Source organism: Carassius auratus, chromosome 35 (genome assembly GCF_003368295.1).
Source record: "Carassius auratus strain Wakin chromosome 35, ASM336829v1, whole genome shotgun sequence".
NCBI classification, from domain to species: Eukaryota; Metazoa; Chordata; class Actinopteri; order Cypriniformes; family Cyprinidae; genus Carassius; species Carassius auratus.
In genome coordinates, this window is record NC_039277.1 from 12031132 (window position 1) to 12051710 (window position 20579).

At 36.6% G+C, this 20579-nt stretch overlaps 1 protein-coding gene across 4 annotated transcripts in view; it reads right to left on the bottom strand.

Moving 5' to 3' along the window:
- LOC113054412 (homeobox protein cut-like 1) overlaps positions 1-20579 on the bottom strand; it is a 110682-nt gene that overhangs the window by 70137 nt on the left and 19966 nt on the right. For all 4 annotated transcript variants that reach the window (XM_026219947.1, XM_026219948.1, XM_026219949.1 and 1 more), the window contains exon 2: positions 9464-9574. In XM_026219947.1, the coding sequence (XP_026075732.1) occupies positions 9464-9574 (111 nt within the window). The remainder of the gene's footprint in view (positions 1-9463; positions 9575-20579) is intronic.

Here is a 20579-nt window from a genome sequence, read left to right on the forward strand (position 1 = left end):
GTCAGGCGGCTCTGACTGTGGGCGCTTAAAATATCCTGTGCAAACTGCTAAAATATGTACTATTTAATGGGCCTTGGAAAGAAGAACACGCCAGATCTCATGTCACATCCAGAGTTTAAGGACTGTTGAAAGGATGCTGTGCGTGTGCGCACACATTTACTCTAAAGAAAAGAAAAAACGGGCTTAAAATGTATTCACCCTCAGGCCAGGCAAGATGTGGATGAGTTTGCATCTTTATTGGAAAAGATTTGGAGAAAGTTAGAATTACATGATCCAAGCCAAAACCATTGTTTTTGCTTGATTGCGGTGCTTGATCCGTGCATATTTCTCTCCTGATTCAGGAAGCAACAGTATGAAGTTAAAATCTTAATGGTGGATTTGTTTCTAACAAATATGCAGCTTTTCATTTCACAAGATTTTAATTGATAGGCTTAATTTATCCACTTTTTAGACTCTCATTCTGATGGCACCCATTCATGCAATGTTAATGTGATGTAATGCAAAATTTCTCGTTCTGATTAAAAACAAACTTATTTATATCTTGGATGGCATGAGTGTGGGTACATTTTCAACTAATTTAAATTTTTGTGTGAACTACTTCTTTAAGAACTGTTGAAAGGACACTGTGCAGGTGTGTGTGTGTGTGTGTGTGTGTGTGTGTGTTTGTGCATGCGCATTTACTTGAAGAATCGGTAACCCAAGTCAGACAAAGACCTCTGAGGTACATTAATCAGTAAAAGTAGGTCTCTGTTAGGACATCTAACACTGGGGACCAGGTGATTGAGACTGGGGCCCTTCAGAGGACGGGCTTCCGGAGGTTACCACGGTGCTGAAAAGCACAGGACAGGCAAGCCCAGTGTTGAAAAGCAGTAAGTAGATCTAGGGTTAATGGCATCTGTGCATGTGTGCATGCCTATCTTTGTGCTTTTACCCACGAAGAGCGTCCGTACGAGTGTGTAGAGCATAGATGTCTAAGTGTGCATGTTTCAGCGTGCATCCAAGTGTTTCTGACAGCACAGCCGTTTGCTCGAGAATGATGGAGCACAGCCTGAAATCTGATCATGCTCCCAAGGCCGGTACACTGCCCACCCAAGGAGATGAGATGAGTGTGTGGGTTATCGGGTGCTTACAGACACTAAAACCCACAAACAAACACATATACACATTGACTGCCACAATAATATGTTGTTTAGGCAGCCTAAGGTTGCGTAAAACCCCAAAACAAAGATTATAAGTGTTCTTTTGACACTAAACAACAACGCAGCAGTGTATGTATTCTTTTTCATTCTACAAACAACAGCATTCACTTATGTGAACAATATATAAAGGATCTTTCATAAACAAACACTGACTATATTGATTTACACTCAGCTGAGAAGAATCGTACAATAATTTAAAAAAAGGTAAATGACATTCGATAACTGACAATTGTAATCTAGTATTTTCTTATCAAACATCACAAAATGACATTGTTGAAAGAAAGCGGATGAAGAAAAAGGCTTAAGGCAATGTGCGTGTCAAACTAATTTGAGTTTTTTTTGCATTCAGTGGCTTAATTAATGTAATAAAAACAGACAGGGGAATTTATTTTCCATATATTTCCAGGTTCTTCCTAGTCTTGGGGACATTATGGGATTTAAAAGGATAGTTCACATAAAAAAAGAATCTTTCATTCCAAACCTTATGACTTTTACAAAAGAACAATACATGTAATGGAAGTGCAGTTATGGATCCCAATGACTTTTTTTACATGGGCAAGAACAGATCGTCGAAACATCTTTTGTGTTCTTCAGAGGAAAGACAGGTTTGAAACAACATGAGGGTGAGTGAATGATCACAGGAGTTAGATTTTTGGGCGGACTATCCCTTTAAGGCTTGACTTCGGACCACATGACTGTGAATTGCAGGGTTTGGAAAGGATCGTTGGGGGGTTGCAAAGGCTCGGCTAACGTGACCAATCTGTTGTCGGCTAGGCCGCTTCGAGAAGACAGATTACTCTTCTCCAGGCAGCTCAGGGACAGACGAACCCCCAGAACTCCAGAGGGAGGGTTCCCATTCCTTGTCCCATTCCTGTCGGCTCTAATGATCCAGTGCAATTTCTCAGCACAAAGGGATTCTAAACAAGGTGGAAAAATTATATTCAGCCCTAGTCGTGCATCTTCCTACAGACTCAGTGGGCGGGGTGTCAGTTTAAGGTACTCGCAACATGCTCAATGATGCATTCTGATGGGAAAATTAATGAGTTCTTATGACGTCATTTTTGAATATTCAATATCCGTAATAAAGTCACCAGGTGGACGATGATAAATAAGGATGCACATGAACACTAAATATTATAAAATTATGAAGGAATCAGCATTTGTTTTAAATTTATGCATTTAGCAGACGCTTTTATCCATAGCGACTTAGAGTGCATTCAGGCTAACAGTTTTTACCTAACATGTGTTCCCGGGGAATCGAACCCACAACCTTGCGCTGCTAACGCAATGCTCTACCATTTGAGCCACAGGAACACTAGTGCTAGCTTTAAAAACTAGCAATCAAGTACAACCAACAGTGATCTATAAGGGAACTGAAACTGGACTTGCTTTGATATGTGGGGCAGCGTGATTCATAAACACAGACACAGTAGTCAAAATATCCAAATGCATAACACTCAGCAGAGTCCAGTGGTGACTATCCGACAGGAAGCGCTGAGGAATAGCCAATCAAGTCAGCTGAGAGAGACAGGAAGTGGCACACAGTCAAGCCCCATCAACTCCACTCCAGTCTCGCTCCCGCTTTTTGGCTGAGCAGATGGATCAAATCCAACAGGCACAAATACAACGAACCAGTACATTAAACAAGTGCTCTCAACCTCAGAAAAATAAATCACAAGGAGGAGGAGGGGCGAAAAATGAAAAAAAAAAAACTTGACTATTCTTTAATTGACAGATCTACTAACCTGTCAGGAGGAGATGTATAGACACTAATGCTAAAACCCCACCATGAACCCGAAGGCTATGCAGAGAGACAGATCTCTCCCACACAAGCCTTTAGTAGGTCAGCTCCTCTTCAAGAAAACCATGTAAAAGCAAATCACCTCTGACAAAACAGAAGAACTTTGAAAAAAAAAAAAAAATCTGAAAATGCAGGATGTTATCACATTCAACCATATATCAAACAAACATATTCAAAGGCTAGACATAAATGAGCCAATAAAACTGCACAAGATCCATTAAGAATGTTATGGCACTATATATACACACTGTCACTCAAAAGTCTGGGGTTAGAAAGATATTGTTAATGTTTCTGAAAGAAGTATTTTAAGCTCGCCACAGAATTTATCTGATGAAAAATACAGTAAAAAAAAATTGTAATATTGTAAAATACTACTAGAATTGAAAAAATCTGTTGACTATTTGTTAACATTTTAAAACGTAGTTTATTCTTGTCATTGCAAAGCTGATTTTTCAGCATCTCAGTCGTTAGAGTTACAACTTTTATTAATATCAATGTTGAAAACACTGTGCTGCTTAATATTTTTGTGGATACCATGTTATCTGGATTCTCTGATGAAAGTAAAAAAAAAACATATATTTGAATTATAAATGTCTTTACTGGCACTTTTGATTAATATAATGTATAATTTCTGTATATAATTATTAATTTCTTTTTTGTAATCTAGAATATCACTAAAATGCCTTTCAAAAAACGTACGGATTTTAATTAAATATAATGTAGCAATAAATATAAAATATTTATACATAAACATCTAAACAAAAATAAAATCAATTATTACATTAGTGTTTAAGCCAAGTTGCAATTCCAGAATTCCAGTTTATGAAAATAGCAACCAAGTTTCAAATGTACACCAAATATTGAGAAAGAGCATGATTAAACATGACTGAAACCCTGAATAAGATCTCTTAATCTAAGCAGACTAAACATCGGTACAAACCTCCCACAGGTTGTTCTTTTATAGCTCAAGAGACAATGAAAATCTCAGTTTTGCATATGTCATAACTATCACGTTATTGTTGACTATGAATATTTCTAAGAGACATAAACAAACAAAAAAACAAATGAGGAAGCAGTGATGAGAATAGTTTGAGCTCATACTGAAATCTCAGTTCTGATCGCAGACATTCATCTTTTGCCCATCCCAGAGATATTGTTAACATATTCTGAAAGTATAGTGGAGACACATGCAAGATTGGGGTCTTTTTCTCAGGGAAAAAAAAACTGGCAAAAACTCTCCTCATTTAATCTTACTGCAGCCTAGAAAAAACAATGGACATATATAAAGAAATATGATTCGTAATTTTTCTTTCCTACAGGCTGTGAAATCATTTCATTGGTCATGTATGAATCTAGTGAAGAGCTCGGGTCTACAAACCGGATATATGTCGACCCCAGACCTCACTGGATTGTGCCTCCACAGCCCCCCGTGCTTCCATTACAGTGTCAACATCAAAGGCATTTTTCAGTGTGCTAGTCACACAATGCTCTATCTCTCTCTCACTTACTACCTCTACACACAGCAATACAAAAACACACACACACAAATACACTGTAACAAATTCAGTCCTTGGTAAATACCCTAACGTCGTGTTACGAATGGGACGGCTATAATTAACAGTGTAAGACGCCAGTCTGCCAGCGTGGGCGGCGTGCCAGTGGATCAGACCTAATTACTGTATTCATTTTGTCAGAACCATTCAGTTCACAGCTCTCTCTGACCAGCCCTGGCAGCCAATGAAATCTCTGGACACTAACATCACAACGTCCAGAGGCCAACCAGCCGTCCCCTTTAAGGCAACATCAAAGCCAGTGAAGGAGCAAAAATCAAAATGGCTGACACACACAACAACAATCATAACTGCAAAAAAAAAAAAAAAGGACTCTTTTCTTCAACTGACTCAGTGTTCTTTGTAGTGCGCTTTGACACTGAGAATCAGCTAAAGAAACATCAGTGAACATGTAGGCAAATATGAGCAAAACAGTACAAAAACAATACAAAAAAAATATTTTTACTAGATCTTCGCAAGAATTTAAAAATGAGCTCTTTCAATTCATGAGTTGAACTGAATTCAACTGAGCTGAATTGGCCACAACAAAGGAAGCTGAAATGGAAAGGGAGGATATTTATTTTAGGCATTTTACAAAAACTTTTTTTGCATGAAATTCAATATATATGTTTTTCAAAATAATGAAAAGTAAAATCAATGTGTTCTTTTAAACTGATTTTTAATTCAATTTAAAGGTGCCGTTTGTAGGATTGACACCGAGTGATTGAACTGGCTATTGCAGTCCAAATTCTAAATATTGGAGCAGATTTTTTCCCCTGGCCCCTCCTCCTCAGACTTGACGCACACACAAGGTTTCCAGATTGACACTAGCACATTTGACGATGAAATGAAATACGACTGGCTACCCGGTAAAATAGCTGCAAACACAATATGGTATTTTTATGCTTTAGCTGAGTCAAAATCTTACATACAGCACCTTTAATGTTTAACATCTTAGGTGTTTTGATTATGTTACCATGTTCATGGCTTATGCATACCAAAAATAAAAACAGATTTAATTCAAAAACAAATTATTACAAGTTACAGCAGTCATATGAATTTCTTTGAATTTCATGTCATTTCAGTTCAACATTTTTAAATTCAAATTACAGCATCCTGCATCAACTCAAATTCAAACTGGAATTGAAAAATCTCAATTTAGTTCAAAAGGCTGTTTGTTATTTAAACATCAAACAAAGTCAGTGTATGCAATCAAAATTTACCATATTTTATTTATAAACATGTTTGGTCTTTGGAACTTTTCATTTCTAAACAAAGTAAAAAAAAAATAATAAAAAAGTATTTTGTCTTTTAGTGCGACTTTCCTTCTCATCTCAAGTTGCCAGACTTTTTTCATTTTCAACCCCTATCCTCCAACCACCAGCCATTTAATGACCTAATCAATCTAATCAAATTATTATACAGAAAATAAAGTCCCACTATACATTTTTGTATACGAATATTTTTGACTTCAAAAAAAAAAAAGACATTACGGATATATCCGTAAGACAATACGGTTGCGAGCCCCCTTTCTGTTTACTTTAAATAGTTTACATAAAGAGCAGGTATATTATTCACCATCAGACGCTCAGCATAAACTTTAATTAATAAATGCACTTATGGTTTTTGCATGTGGTGCAACACTCAAAGCGAAAATGCAAAAAATTTGATTTTTATCAATGGTGTCTAATGTATAAACGCAAAATATGTGAGCTAGAGGGGAGGGAATGCACATGACCTTATGAAAATATTTCCATCATGCAGGCAGGTCTGAATATAATTTCAGCACAGACACACTGGTCTCTTTCAGTCTCCATCACATCCTATTTAAAACTCTATTTAAACGAGCATGCAAAAGCTGAAATAAAATAGGTCCAAATGTGGCAGTTGTTTGGGTTAAATATTTATGCATTCGAAAAAAAGACAAAATGAAGTGATCTGTGGCAAATTTAACGGCTGCTTAGGATTATTTATTTCACAGGTGCATGGCGAGGAAAACACAGACGTTACGTAATCGGTTGGAAAATAACGGGTCATCCTAACAAATCCCTATCTGTCACATTGACATCACATAGCGGACAATAAATGTTTCAACCTGCATCCTGAGGCGAAACAGAACCGTGAAGCAGCTAGATAAATAACTAGTCACTAACAATTAAACAACAACAGCGCAACATTTGTGGACTGAAAATGGAAACGGATATGGAGAGACAGAGAAACAAAAATGGCAATTCATCTTTCCAAATATATACAAACAAGTTCTGAAAACTTTAAAGGGACAGTTCATCCAAACATGAAAATGTTGTCATTATTTCTTCATGTCTTTCCAAACTTGTGTGATTTCCTTTTTTCAGTTGAGCACAAAAGAATAAATTTTAAATAACATACTGGTCACTCTTTTCTGTGCATGTACAATGAATAGGGACTAGAGCTTTCAAGCTCACAAAAAAAGCACATAAAAGCACCATAAACTATCAAAAAAAAAAAAAAAAAGAACAAAACATCCAATTCATGAACAAGTCATTTCAGCCTGTTTCTCACATTAAGAAGTCATGTGGCATCAGAAGAGTTTGCACACAAATAGTTTTGGACTACATTTATTTTACTTTAATCATACTTTTTGTCATTCTGAAGCTTTAAAACCCAAGTCTTTGTTTACTTATTTATATTCAAAATATTGACTTTATGATATTCAGCAAGAATATCTTCATTTTCTGATAACGTTCAGTTCGCTTTTAAGGAACAAAAACAAAATGATATTACAAAGATGCACATACTTGTAATGCAAAATTTTTAATTTTTTTTACAATTGTATTATATTACATTGTATTATTATTAAAATATTGTTAAATCAATTTATAAATCTTAAATAAAACATGTCAAAAACCACCACACCAATACATTAACACCTGAATGAAATTTAAAGATTTAGATTTAGCTAAAGAAGTAGTTTTGGACTGTTTTTATGATACTTTAATGGTGCTTTTTTTGTAATTTTGAAGCTTAATTGTATTAGAAAGGATATTCAAATTCGCCTTTCTCTGAAAGTTTCATTTAACAAGAAAGTATGTTGCAACAATCAAATGACAGTGTTTTCTATTTTTGTTTTCTTGGTCCTTAGTAGACCGTGGAGTAAATTAAGCCCAAAAATGAACATAAAAACTGCTCATACCACAAAGTCCATTGGGGTTATATTATGGCTTGCCCTGTGTCTGAAGGAATGGTACAGTAAGGTAACCATGGCACATTAATTTCACATCCACCAGCCCAGCCATTAAGGTAAATTTCCAGCTTCCATCACCAGAGATAGAATTTCCACCTCTCTGACTGAGGCCCTTGATGTCTCGCACCTTGGGTACGGAGCAGAAAAGCACTCGGACTGACTGTTATTTTTTTTGTTCTTTTACAGGGTTCACAGAATCTCCGAAAGCATGGCCTCCCAGCCAAAACCCCCGGCACGATTAATTTAGTAACGGGTTATTAAGCTCAGACATAAATTGCAGCCCTGGACATTTTAAATGGAAAAGGGGGACTGATTTATCGAGGCTCCGGAGACAAAACAGGTTTTTTATTTTCCATTTATTCAGCGGCACTCTCTGGGAGCGGTAACTCGCGAGGAATTCACGAAACGACGGGCGGGAAAGAAGGCGCATGAGGGAGGAAGGCAGGAGGCGATGGCAACCATGATCAAAGATACGGCTGGCCGGAGCACTGCGGTGCCCTTGAGTTCTCCACACTACAGACGGCTTGGCAGAAACTTCTCAAGAGCAAACACAGCGAGGAATTATACAGATTTGCCGTTTGGAGGATTGGAGGCACCTGTCTGAAATCTTCACAAAAACACTCTTATGCTGATAAGGATATTATTAATCAAAGACTAAAAGAAAAGCCCAAGGTTATTTTGAACTGTAGATGTCTTCTGACAGCTGTCTGATGTTTCTTTCTCTTACTTCTTTGCCTTGATCCCTAAATCCTGCACTGTTCTGACCCGTTATCCATACTAACATTAACTTCAGAACGATACTAAATCCAGACAAATAAACCGCAAACTAATTACAAATAAACAGCCTCAGCCAACTGAACAAATAAAAAATTCCTTTTTTTTTTAATTAACATGTTAACACATTCAGTTATTTAAGGAAAGAAAACAATAATATTAAATTAAATCAATAAATGCATTAAACATGTCATGCATCAATATGCAAGTGAAAACTAATGCTCCATGTGCTTTAAAATGTAGAGTCTGTAAATACTATAGGTCAAAAACAGAGCCTATAAACATTATCGTGTCCACACATTAAGAATAATCTGTTATTAAATGGAACAAACATCAGATAACCATCCTGATCCAAAGGTCGCAATGTTCTCCTACTGTCAGGACGCGTTTGTTTCAAAACTCTATCAGATCAGAGAATCGTTTCAGTAAATAAAGAATCACTGATCCTTACTGTCCTGCTAACATGCATCATCAGTTTTTCTCCTGGAACATGACCTCACAGACAGCCCTATGGTCCGAACACGACCGTCTACTGCTATTCATGCAGACCAAGTGTTCCCTAAATGGAGAAACCATAATATCCTCTGGTTTCTCTTACAAGGCCATGCCGAGCTTCAGACAAGTGCAAAATCTGAAAAATAATCTAACGGCGCGGCCATGCTCAAGAGATCATAATAACAAGAACGTTACTCTACAGGGTGCTCATTTAAAGTCCTGTAAGTAGTCAAAATGGAGGCAGAATGCATGCAGAAGAATATCAACTGATGTGAAAAAATGAATCATGGTGCTTCACAGGTACCTGGGAGACCAGGATGTGCTGGTCCAGACATATGACAATTAGGCACTCAAATTCCCCTTCGCTCCACTACCTTTGAGCTTTCTATCGTCTGGAAAATCATTTCTCGCTTTTGCTCACCTCTGGAGTGTTCTTCTTGAACTCGCGGCTTTGGTCGATGAGTTTTTTCCTGGACTGCTCACTTTCATCCTGTCTGTTGGCTAGGGCTCCGGCGGTGGCATCCAGTTCTTTCTGTGGACAGATAAGGGAAACGATTCACATGAGGTTCCGCAGATTCACTGAAAAGCAGCAGTTGATTCAAATTATAATTTGAGCTTAAAGTTTCAGGGAGTTGGATTTCAAAAGGTCACTTTATTAATTGATTTGTGAATGAATAGCTCAAAACAAAACAACTGATTCAGTAAAAAAAAGATTCAAAATTTGAACCAAATGTGTCAGTAAATTGGTTTCAGAAGTCAACATAGGAACCAATTTGTGAATGAACTGCTCAGTCTTAATTGTGGAACAAATCAACCAATTCACTGAAAAGAACCAATGGATTAAATTCACAATTTGGACTAAACTATTCATTGAGTCAACTTAAGAACTGATTCATAAATGGATCCTTCTGTCCGAATTATGAACCAGATAAACTGATTCACAATTACTAACTGGGACCACTCTATGAGGAGGTCGGCAACAACTTTCTGTTGTCCACAATCACACTTGTGATCGTCGCCTCTCAGACCGGTCACATTCGACAAAATCGAAAGCTGTAAAAACAATCCGACAGAACCTTCTCACCATCACACCTATTCCACAGGAAACACGTGTTTTATAAGGTGTGAGAATACTGCTCGATATGCACCTGCGGGCATGCTGTGGCTATAAACCTCCTGCTCCAACTAACCAGTCAGATTCCCTGGAAAGTTGCGACAGACACAACGTGATTGGCCGTCTCATCCATCAGTCAGCAGCGCACTGCTGTCCCATCCCTGGTGGGCCTCATGAAAAGTCAGCAGTCTGCGGTCCCTGTCGTCCCACTCCTCTCCTCTCAACAGCAGGGAGCTGAGCTAAAGAATATCATCTGACATCTGGGAGCCAGATGCTGGGAACAAATCAACTTAATTAGGCTGGAACTCTGTGCGCCAGACTCCCCAAACCTCCAACACAACAACTGGGGGGCTGAGTCACCACAGTCTCGCCCCAGTTTTACTCCCCTCTGTTATTATCACCTCCTCCTTCCACATAGGAAGACACATGGCTCCACAAAACTCTCTGACGGAGCGTCGTTCGGCTAGTCTGGCAAGGTAAAAGCATGAGGGCTGATCTCCAGGGACAAATCTGGTTTTAAATACCATCCCTAGAGACGGGTGTGGATCATTGGTTTCTGGGTCAATGGGAGATGTTTTAGATAAAAACGTCATGCTATGTAAGTGGGCTATGGTTCTGATCTTCCTAAACGGTTTGTTATTAATACAAGTGGTGAGACCGTGACAGAAATAAACTGTGACATAATGCGTTTACTCCAACAATCCACTGACATGACATGTATGTGAGCATTATTAAGGGTAGCCTATATACATTACCTTTATATAATCATGACATACTTGTCTTACACCTTAATGTGATTTTAAAGTCAAGCAGCCAAAATTACAGGAAATATGAATCATAATACAGGAAAGGTTGCACTTTCAGCTTAGGAAACCATATTTTTAACTGTGAACCAGATCAAGGTGTTCAATGAAAAGAATCTGTTGATTCGATTCACAATTTCAACTAAACGACCAAGTTGAAGTTCAAAATGTCAACTTCAGAACTGTTTGTTAATGTCACTTTTAAGGTCATGGGGTAAAAATAATATGAAATATGAATCATATTCATAATACACCAAAAACTGCACTTTGAACTTCTGTAAACATGCGTCTGTGAACAAATCATTCTAAAATGTGAATAGGATCAAGGACTCGTTGAAAATAGTCTGTTGGTTTGATTCATAATTTAAACTAAATGACAGTTGAATTCTAAATGTCAATTTTAGAATATAATTCATAATATATAATAAAGGTTGAGCTTTTAAAAGCTTTCAAAGAAGTACTTCAATGAAGTACAAAGTCTCAGTTGCTTCTCCTAAAAATTATCTGCAGAAAATGAATATGACAACTGTTGATATATGAAAACAGTATCGGGCTGTAAAATTAATGTGCATATAATGAAGCAGATTATTTGGTTTTGAGAGAATGAGAATACAGAGATCTTTGTTATCGGAGCACAGTTTGAGACCGTCTCACTTGAAACTCGAAAGCAGACACAACTGAGTTCACTTAGGTCTTTTCTTCTCAGACACTTAAACACTGTTCATTTAAGAACAGAAAGAAAGGTTTGAGATATTAAAAAACGTGATTTTCTTTCTATTGGTATCAGTAATTCTAATGCCCCCTGGGGTATTCCATCCAGCCCCCCGGTGTAGTTCAACGAAGCCCTGTAGCCCTCCAATGAGAATCGTTTATATAAAGGACCAAATTGTTCCCCATAATAGCTTTATAATTTTCCTAATGGAAGAATTCTGCTGGCTCAGGCGGCGGTGCTTGTCTTAGTTAATTTGTTCAGTAGTAAACGCTGATGGAACAGATTACAGGGCTCCCCAGAGAGCCAGGCCCTGCCAGATACTATCAGCTGCATATGCAGCAGGGAAACGTCAGCGAGGCCTCTCTCTCTCCATCTCTCCGTATAGCTGCTTTTTTTTCTTCATTCTCTCATAACCTATCTTTCTCACAGGCCATTACATTTCCTCCCCTCTCTTTCTCTCTGTATAACTGCCAGTGTCGCTGTGCCACAGAGCACCTGAGCACTCAAGAGGGTCAACAGCTCAGAGGCAGTCAGGAACAGATAAAAACAAAGCAAGACTCTAACACAGGTGAGAGGGGACGGCAGACACACTTCTGCAGTGGGAGCTGTACTGTAACTAAAAATGCTGGATTTAATTCTGAAAAAATGGGTTTATAATTATGTTAGCAGGAAAAACTGGTTAAGTGAACAAAAATTTAAATAATAATAATAATAGATCACATTCTTGGTCTTATTGGACGTGATTTGTTAGTGCACATTATTCCGTATTTAATAACAATCAAACTTTAATAACTTGCTCTGTCTCTAGAATAATTTTCCCAGTTTGGATGACATCACCAAGACCTCTTATTTGTTGAACCCTTTTCTTCTAAACTGGTTCCATTCTTGTAACTAAAAGCACCTTTTCACGATTAAGTGGAAATTAGGTCGGTCCTATTTTTTTCTTCCGTTTCTTAATGTTGCAGGATATATGAAAAAAAAATCAGCATCACAATATTTTTAGGGATGCACCAATATGAACATTTGGGCCGATACCGATAACCGATAATTCTTTAAATATGAAAGCCGATAACCGATATGTTGGCTGATAAATCTAAATCCCCATTTTTACATAATTTTTGAGAGCCTGATTACCAAAAACAAGTCTCATCATTAAAAGCCATTAAACACTTCAACATAAATCAAACATAAAGCAGCCTTACAAATAAATAAAATAATAGTTAAATAATGGAAACAAGTTACTGGACAAACTTACGTGTAAAAAAAAAAATTATAAGGCAATAAGACGATGGAGTGTGTTGAAATAGTTCCAGCATGTAAGGACTATAGCCAGAGATATTGTCAAAATCATTAAATATTGTTATTATTAAGAGTATTTGGCATTTCCAATTAATGTAGACATGTTATTTTCTGGCTATTATTATTAGGTTACTTTTATTATTAAATTAATATTACAATTAATTTGCTTTGCAACAATTTCATAGCGCATCACCGCATAACTGACACACTGTGACTCGCAGCCTGTGAGAAAAAAAAAAATTTGGCTATTAGCTTAGGCTAATGGAAATGTTTTAAAAAAAAAATTTAAACAGGTTTAATATAGCCTACAATGAATTATAGGCCTATAGCCTAAATAAAATTGTTACACTTTATCAATGTTATGCACTAACTTTAAAAAACAATCTGTTCAACACAAGTAATGTTTCTTCTTATTGTTTTCACTACCTTCGGGACACAAGAGAAACATGAAAAAATGTAAAACACTTAGATATACCACATGTTAGGAGATTCGTCTCTCGTTGTTCTGAGAGAATACGCGCTGTTAATACCGAAAGCGCAGTCAGTTTTTACTTTCACTATCATGGTGAAAGACGTTCACCGGCATAAGTTTGACTTGCACAAAGTTTGCACGTTGCTTGTATATCCGCACTGAAACACAGAAACCAAACAAAACAAATTCATAACGTTTTATTATAACAGTGTTCTCATTATATATACATATGACATTATATCTCAATCATATCTATTAATGTTGTAAGCTGCTATCTGAGCTGTGTGCGCGGAGCTAAAGATGATCACCAGCAAACTGAAGCACTCTATTAACCCTCTATAGGCTATAGCTTAACCAAACACGTTCTATATAAGAAAAATCTGATTTATATGCATAAAATAAACACAATATTACAACGTAAAATTGCACAAAAGACTGTAAATGCACAAGCGAACTTAACTGTGCTAGTCATGTGGATCCGTTGTGGATGCGCTCTTCTCTTAACAACGTGCTAAAACACGGTCAATACAACAAGCTAATAATCTCATTATAATATGACAGACTTGCCCTGCACATGTTGCAGTTCACTGTATTTTCATTTTCAAAGTGTTTCCAATGCTATTTCAAGCAAACTATCATGGTGAACAGTGTGCATCTGAAATGTCTCTGCAGGAAATAATGCATTTTTTATCGGCTCTAAGATATCGGCCAAATTCTCTTATCTGTTCGATAACGATAACAGAAAAATTAACATTTATCGGCCGATATCAATATGGTGGCCGATATATTGTGCATCACTAAATATTTTCAATTCGTGCATGCTTAATTATAATCACTGCAGGTTTCAGAGTGAAGCACTTGAATGTTTTAGTTTTAACCGTGCTAAAGCACTTTATCATTAGCTGCTTGAGTGCAAATGAACACACTTCACTTTTCACGCTCCACTTTAAAACCTGCAATGCATATATTTATTTGTCAATGAACTCCCAAAATAGAAGTTTGATGGTTTAGCATTTGAAAATGAAGAACTTAGCATGGAATTATTAATATTATAATTTTACAGTTGCTCTTTTTTTTAAATTAAATATTCGGGTTTTTTTTTATTTTACATTATAATAGTACTACTACAATAAAGTACTTATTTAAATATTAGTATTTAATAATGACAATAAATTCATTTGTATTAAATTAAAATATTAAATGGGTCAAAAACTGTGGAAATTTTGCCTTTGAAAAGTGAAAAGACAAAAAAATCTGTCTTCAATGAAGAGTTTTTTCAACTTTTTTTCATCATTATATTGTACAATGTTAACAGTGTTAGTTTTTCCCCATATCATGCCCAATATCATCACACTACAGTATGTAGCAAATACACATCAGAACATGCACACTAACAAACATCATTAAATAGCATCATTAAACTATTTAAAGTCAAAACAAATGTCGCACCACGACGACCTCTTCACTCTCCTTTAAATATAAAAAAAAAAAAAAAAAGTTTGTCCAGTGTACTTGAGTAAGCTGAACAAATTTTACAGTTTTAGTTTTTTTTATAGCTTGTCCTTTAATCATTTGGTCTAAAAAAAAGAAAAAAAGGTGACCTGATTTCTGAAGGGTATGACTTTAAAAAAAAACAATAAAGGCAAATGCGTGTATGTGTGCATTTTGAAAGGCACCAACGCCTGATTTTAGCACAGATAGAGCTAATCTATTTTTATGCCGGCACAGCCGTTAAGCCCTTTATCAAAGTCTTTGCTATTGCTGCTACCATTTATAACAAACCTGCTTTGTGTGAGCAACTAATCTCAACACTGACCTGCCGCTTTGAGATCTAACAGTGAACGCTTTAGTTGGGACTGTTAAAACCAACGCCAAAGATTTTGGCAGCAGAAGTGTGTTCCTTGTAACGTCCCGAAAATAGATCCTTCAACATTGTGTTCAAGTTTGTGACCTCTAAAGCCTGAATTATGCATTTGACCTCTTAACTGATGCTCTGGAGTAAAAGGAAAAGCACAGTGCCATGGATATGCGACTTTACCCACAAAGTGACGAAGCATATTAACATTGTTTTCACATAAATGAGTCACTGTGCCCTCATACCTGAAGTGCCCGTCCTGTGAGTGATTTAATTGCTCCTCGGGGAGTGAGAACGAAAGAACAGCAAGCGGAGGGAAACTTGACTACCCTATGAAATCATCTAAAAGTTTTGTTAATAAAACTAACATTTAAGAGGTAATATCTATTTAAAAACACACACACACAGACATTTTTTTTTTTTTTCCAAGAAACCAGATACAAAATATTAATGACCTGTACCACACAGATTTTCGTCCAATCAAGAGCTCTATAGAATGAAAATGTCCCTCCCACTTCAACCACCTGCGACTGACTAGCCAAGTAGCAAAATATGGCTCATAGCTGCAATGTATCTGAATTTGACTGGATATTTAAAAAAATATATGATACATCCCACACAAACTTCCTGTTTTAAAAGGAAATACATTAGTAGAACAAAGAAACCTATGTACTTTCACTACACAAGAGTCTGGTGTTAGTAGAGCAGCTAAGCTAAGACTACTAGCACTACTGGCAACATTACTAACTTTAAAGTCTTAGAAGTGCAAAAGCTTCATTCGCACACTTGCCATGATTCACTGATCAAATAATCAAAATAATGATTCATTGTAAAGGGGTCAAATCATTGAATGATTACTGATAACTTAGTTTCTATTCCAAAAGCACCACAGAAAATGAGCCACATGGTTTAAATGTTAAACAAATTTTGTTAAATTAAATTAAATATGAAGCCAAATATTATGCAAACGTGATTAAATATAACCTAAAATGTAATATCACTGTTTTTAAGCAATTGTTGAACAGACAATTATAAAAACTATATTTGTCTCTGCATTTACCTTAATGATGAACAATCGCGTAATAATAAAAAATAAATCTAATATAGTTGATACATTTTTCTGACACAATTCACACCCTGGATAAACGAAAATTTACAAAACCAAAAGCAATATGACAGAGCCTGGGCTGTTCAGTTTTTTCCTTGTTCTGCGTCTTGAATTACACACATTGTCTGAAAAAGTTCAACAATGACCTAATCGCACTGCACGAACAATGCATTTGTGTCAGTAGTCTATGATACACTAAATCTTCCTGTCTCCGTTAACTTAGATGGCTTAATTGCAAATCAAGGATTTGGCGTGCTGTCAAAGATCCACCATCAAACAGCAACAATCAGACAAAGACGTGTGAGTAATATCGTTGTAGGAGGTTGCGATAGCGCAGAAACTTCACACTGTGGCATGCGGGACCCAATCAAGACCACCGCGTTCACAGAGCTTAATAATGTGAGAGCCCACTGTTGTGACCCCTGGGAACACGCGCATCCGTACGCACGACGCGCTCGCATACACACAATCTGTGAATAACAAGGGACCGTGGGGTTGAGTCTCATTAGATATGGACAAACTACAGACCAGACTTCATTTCCATCCAATTAAGAGACACTCAAAGCATTATGGGGGCTTGCTGATTATGATGCAGTACATTTGGGTCGTCTCAGCGCAACAATGTCCCAGTTGTTGACAGAAGAACACTCCCTTTCATACCAGATGGGGAGGGCAGGAGTTTTTTGAGGAGGTTTAACAGACTGTACACGCATTACTAATTCCAACTAGTTTTAGGACTGGACATCAGGAGCAACTGCTTAAAATGCTTCCTAGACAGCCTGACTCTCACTGACTATATCTGGTATGACTGACTCGTCTCAATATTTGAGTGATCGAGCACTTGTTAACATGGGAAGCTTCTCAGACTCACACAATTGGGATTACGACTGACACTCTATATTCTCATTAGGATAATATCTTTTTAAGAAACTCCGTTCTCACAGATCAGCGTTATCTCGCGTCAGAGCGGACCGGTTGGTTCACAGGGCTCACGATATCAGCCGCTCCTACAGCTGTAATGAATCCAGGACCGGTTCACCATCTCACACGCCATGTTTGCTATCAACAGAGCTCTCAAGGGCTTACAGCGCAGTTCATTAAAGCTGAGGAACAAGAACAAGCCCAGAGCTTATTCTCTCTTTCTTTCATTCGTTCTTTCTATAAACCACCATGCTTCCACCTTTGATTTATTATGCAACAAGATCAGCAATTTACTTCAGAGGCTTTCAGTCAGCACTGAGAGAATCGCGATCTGAGGAGGTCTGAGAGCACAAGCTGGTTACTTCTTGTCACAGTCGCACAGTACACACTTTTAAAAAGAAAATCATCGATTTGTTATCCAGATAAGTGCAGCATGCCTTAACCTCAGAAACTTTTAGGTTTCCCCGAGCAAATACATACATCTCTGCCTCCTCCACTGCTGATAACAGCATTCCTCAAATGCTATGGGTTTTAGAGAAACTAATTAAAGCAATTATATCTCTGGTTGGGAGTGGAGGCAGCGTCTGGGGAGTGGATCTCTGGTTGGGAGGGACGTGAACCGTTTCTCAAACAGTTAGACCGGCCCGAGAATGGATGACAAAGGACACACAGAGATCATCTTGTGTTTCAGGAGAGCAGCCGAGTCAATGTTTTCAGCCTAGAGTAAAGAAAAGACAATTACTAGCTCCACAAAAGTGCACGTCAGACTCAATAGTGCATGAAATGTCAATGAAGCCTAATGAATGAACTTAATGAACAACAAGTTTATCTAGATTTTTCCTTTGGCTTATTTAAAATTATTTTGATATTGGTACTTTTATAAGCATGCTGTGCTGCAGCAAAAAGTTGCTTCTTTAAATAATAAGTGTCAAAAGTTTAACAAGAACTAACTACCAATGGCTTATTTGCAGTGTGTGGCAGTGAAAGGTCTCTGGGAAAAGTTTCAGTTTGATGAAATTCCATAGAATATGTAATGACGCACATTGAGCGAAGACCCACAGGAAACATGTCTTCCCTTGTAGAATATTGTTATTGATTATAATATAACCGAAATGAGTGTAATCTATCAGAATAGTGCCAAATAAATGATTCTATTATATCTGGCTGAGTGGAGAAGCCTAAGAGAAACAGAGTGTGCCACAAGAATGGAATGTACCACCTATTTCAGGCCTGGATGGAAATGGTCATATATGGGGAAGCCTTAGTCACATGGTTACTGCTTAAAATACTAAAGAATATGTATGGAATGTATTGATTACCTTTGGAATGTATATATGAGAGTTCAGGTCTGGACTCCAAGTCACTGTGAGACTGGCTCAACTTTATTTCTTTGAGAAGAAAGTCTATCTTTTGGCACTCAAAAAGAGTTTGAGATTGTTTTTTCAAAGAAGTAACAGGAATGGAATGGACCTACTAGGGCTGGGCAGTAAAACTATCACAATAAAAATCCCAATGTAATTTTCCTTGAAAAAACAATAAGTGATTGATAAATGTATAATATATATGTGAACAAGATAAAATTTATTTTGTATTTTTTCATAGATTACACTCAATTCAGTTATATTATAAAACCAATTAAAATATCCTACACCCTCAGCGTAAACACACATGGCTTGTCCCAAGTAAGCAAGGTTCTTTTCAAAAAGTGCTACACTATTTTTCAAGAATTTCATGACAGAGTCTAGTGTCTAACCACCACAACCTCTTCTGCATATTTGCATTTTAATACAAGGTTTGTTTATCCTGGAATCTCTGCTGTAAACTGAATTAATTAGATGTTCAGAATCATAACTGGAAATTAGCATAATGGGGCAAAGAGAAGAAAAAAAAGAGGTGTTTGTTCTTCAGGAGACAACAAGCAGTTAATTGTTGAGGGCTGGGGGCGCAGACGGTGACCTGAACTAGATATTACAGTTTAGTCCAACTGATTCAGAGACAAACTGCATTGTTCTGATTCGTTGTTCTCATTCACTTGCATACACAATAAGAATATGAACAACTCCACTACAATCAACAAAGCTCTCTATACTGCATTATCAGTGAAGCTGTCCACTGTAACTGCAAGTATACTGCAAGTATATTGTAAAGGAATGACATAAACTGCAATAATTTGAATTGAATCAACTAAACGTAGGGCCCTATGAAATCAGATTTATTTATTTTTTGCTCCCATTTTTATTTTTCTGGACTCCATTTTAATGGTTAAATTACATTTTAGTATTCAAAAAGCATGTCTAATTAATTAAAATAATGACAATTATACAATTTGATAAATAGTTTAACAAAAAAATATTTTTTTAGGGTTCTGTTTTTTTTTTCTTTCTGGTAATCAAATGAGGGAACTTATTTAAACAAATTAAATTTATTTTGGCAGACAAAGTGCTGTACAACAAAAGTTTATTGTTAAAATTAGCAGTAATAACTAACAGTAATTAACATGTTTAGATTTTTTTATTATTATTATTCATTATTATTATAATATTCATTATGCATATTATCATGTATATTTTACTGTACAGAAAATATGTCAACATTTCTTCAAGTTAAACCATTTCTATTCGTGTGTACATAATAATATGATAAAATTAAAATAAAAACATTTCTAAACCGTCTAAACTGCAAATGAACAACTTCAAATCTAAGCTGTTTACACTTCAATGTGTAACTTTGAATCAACATAGCTCTTTACACTGCAAGTGATCAAATCTGAATCAAACTAAACTAATAAAGCTTTCTTAGTTATAAAGCAGATGTTACGCTGTAAATATGTCACTTGCTTTCAGTGTAAGTAGGGTCTAAGAGCTCCTCAAAAGTCGCCTTGTGGACACTGTAATGGGGATGACATTTCAAATAATTCCAATGCTATTTTTTTATTACAAAAAAGTGTGTGGGGGGTGAAAACAGTAAGACAAGGGTCTCTTTGAGAGAATGTCTCCATGTTTGATCAGTTAGCATGTACACACATATCTGCACAACAAAAGATGGTGACATAGCAAGAGGAACAAAAACATATCAGTTCACCAGTTAAATCCTTACTTTAATCTTTCCATATTCCTTGACTGTGTTTCACCTATAAACAGCTCAACCAGTATTTTATGTCAACTGATCGAATCTACTCTTCATGTTTTCAGTTGGGGTTAAGCTCCCTGTGTGCGTATTAGTATGTGATTTCAGCAGCTCAACTGCTTATTAG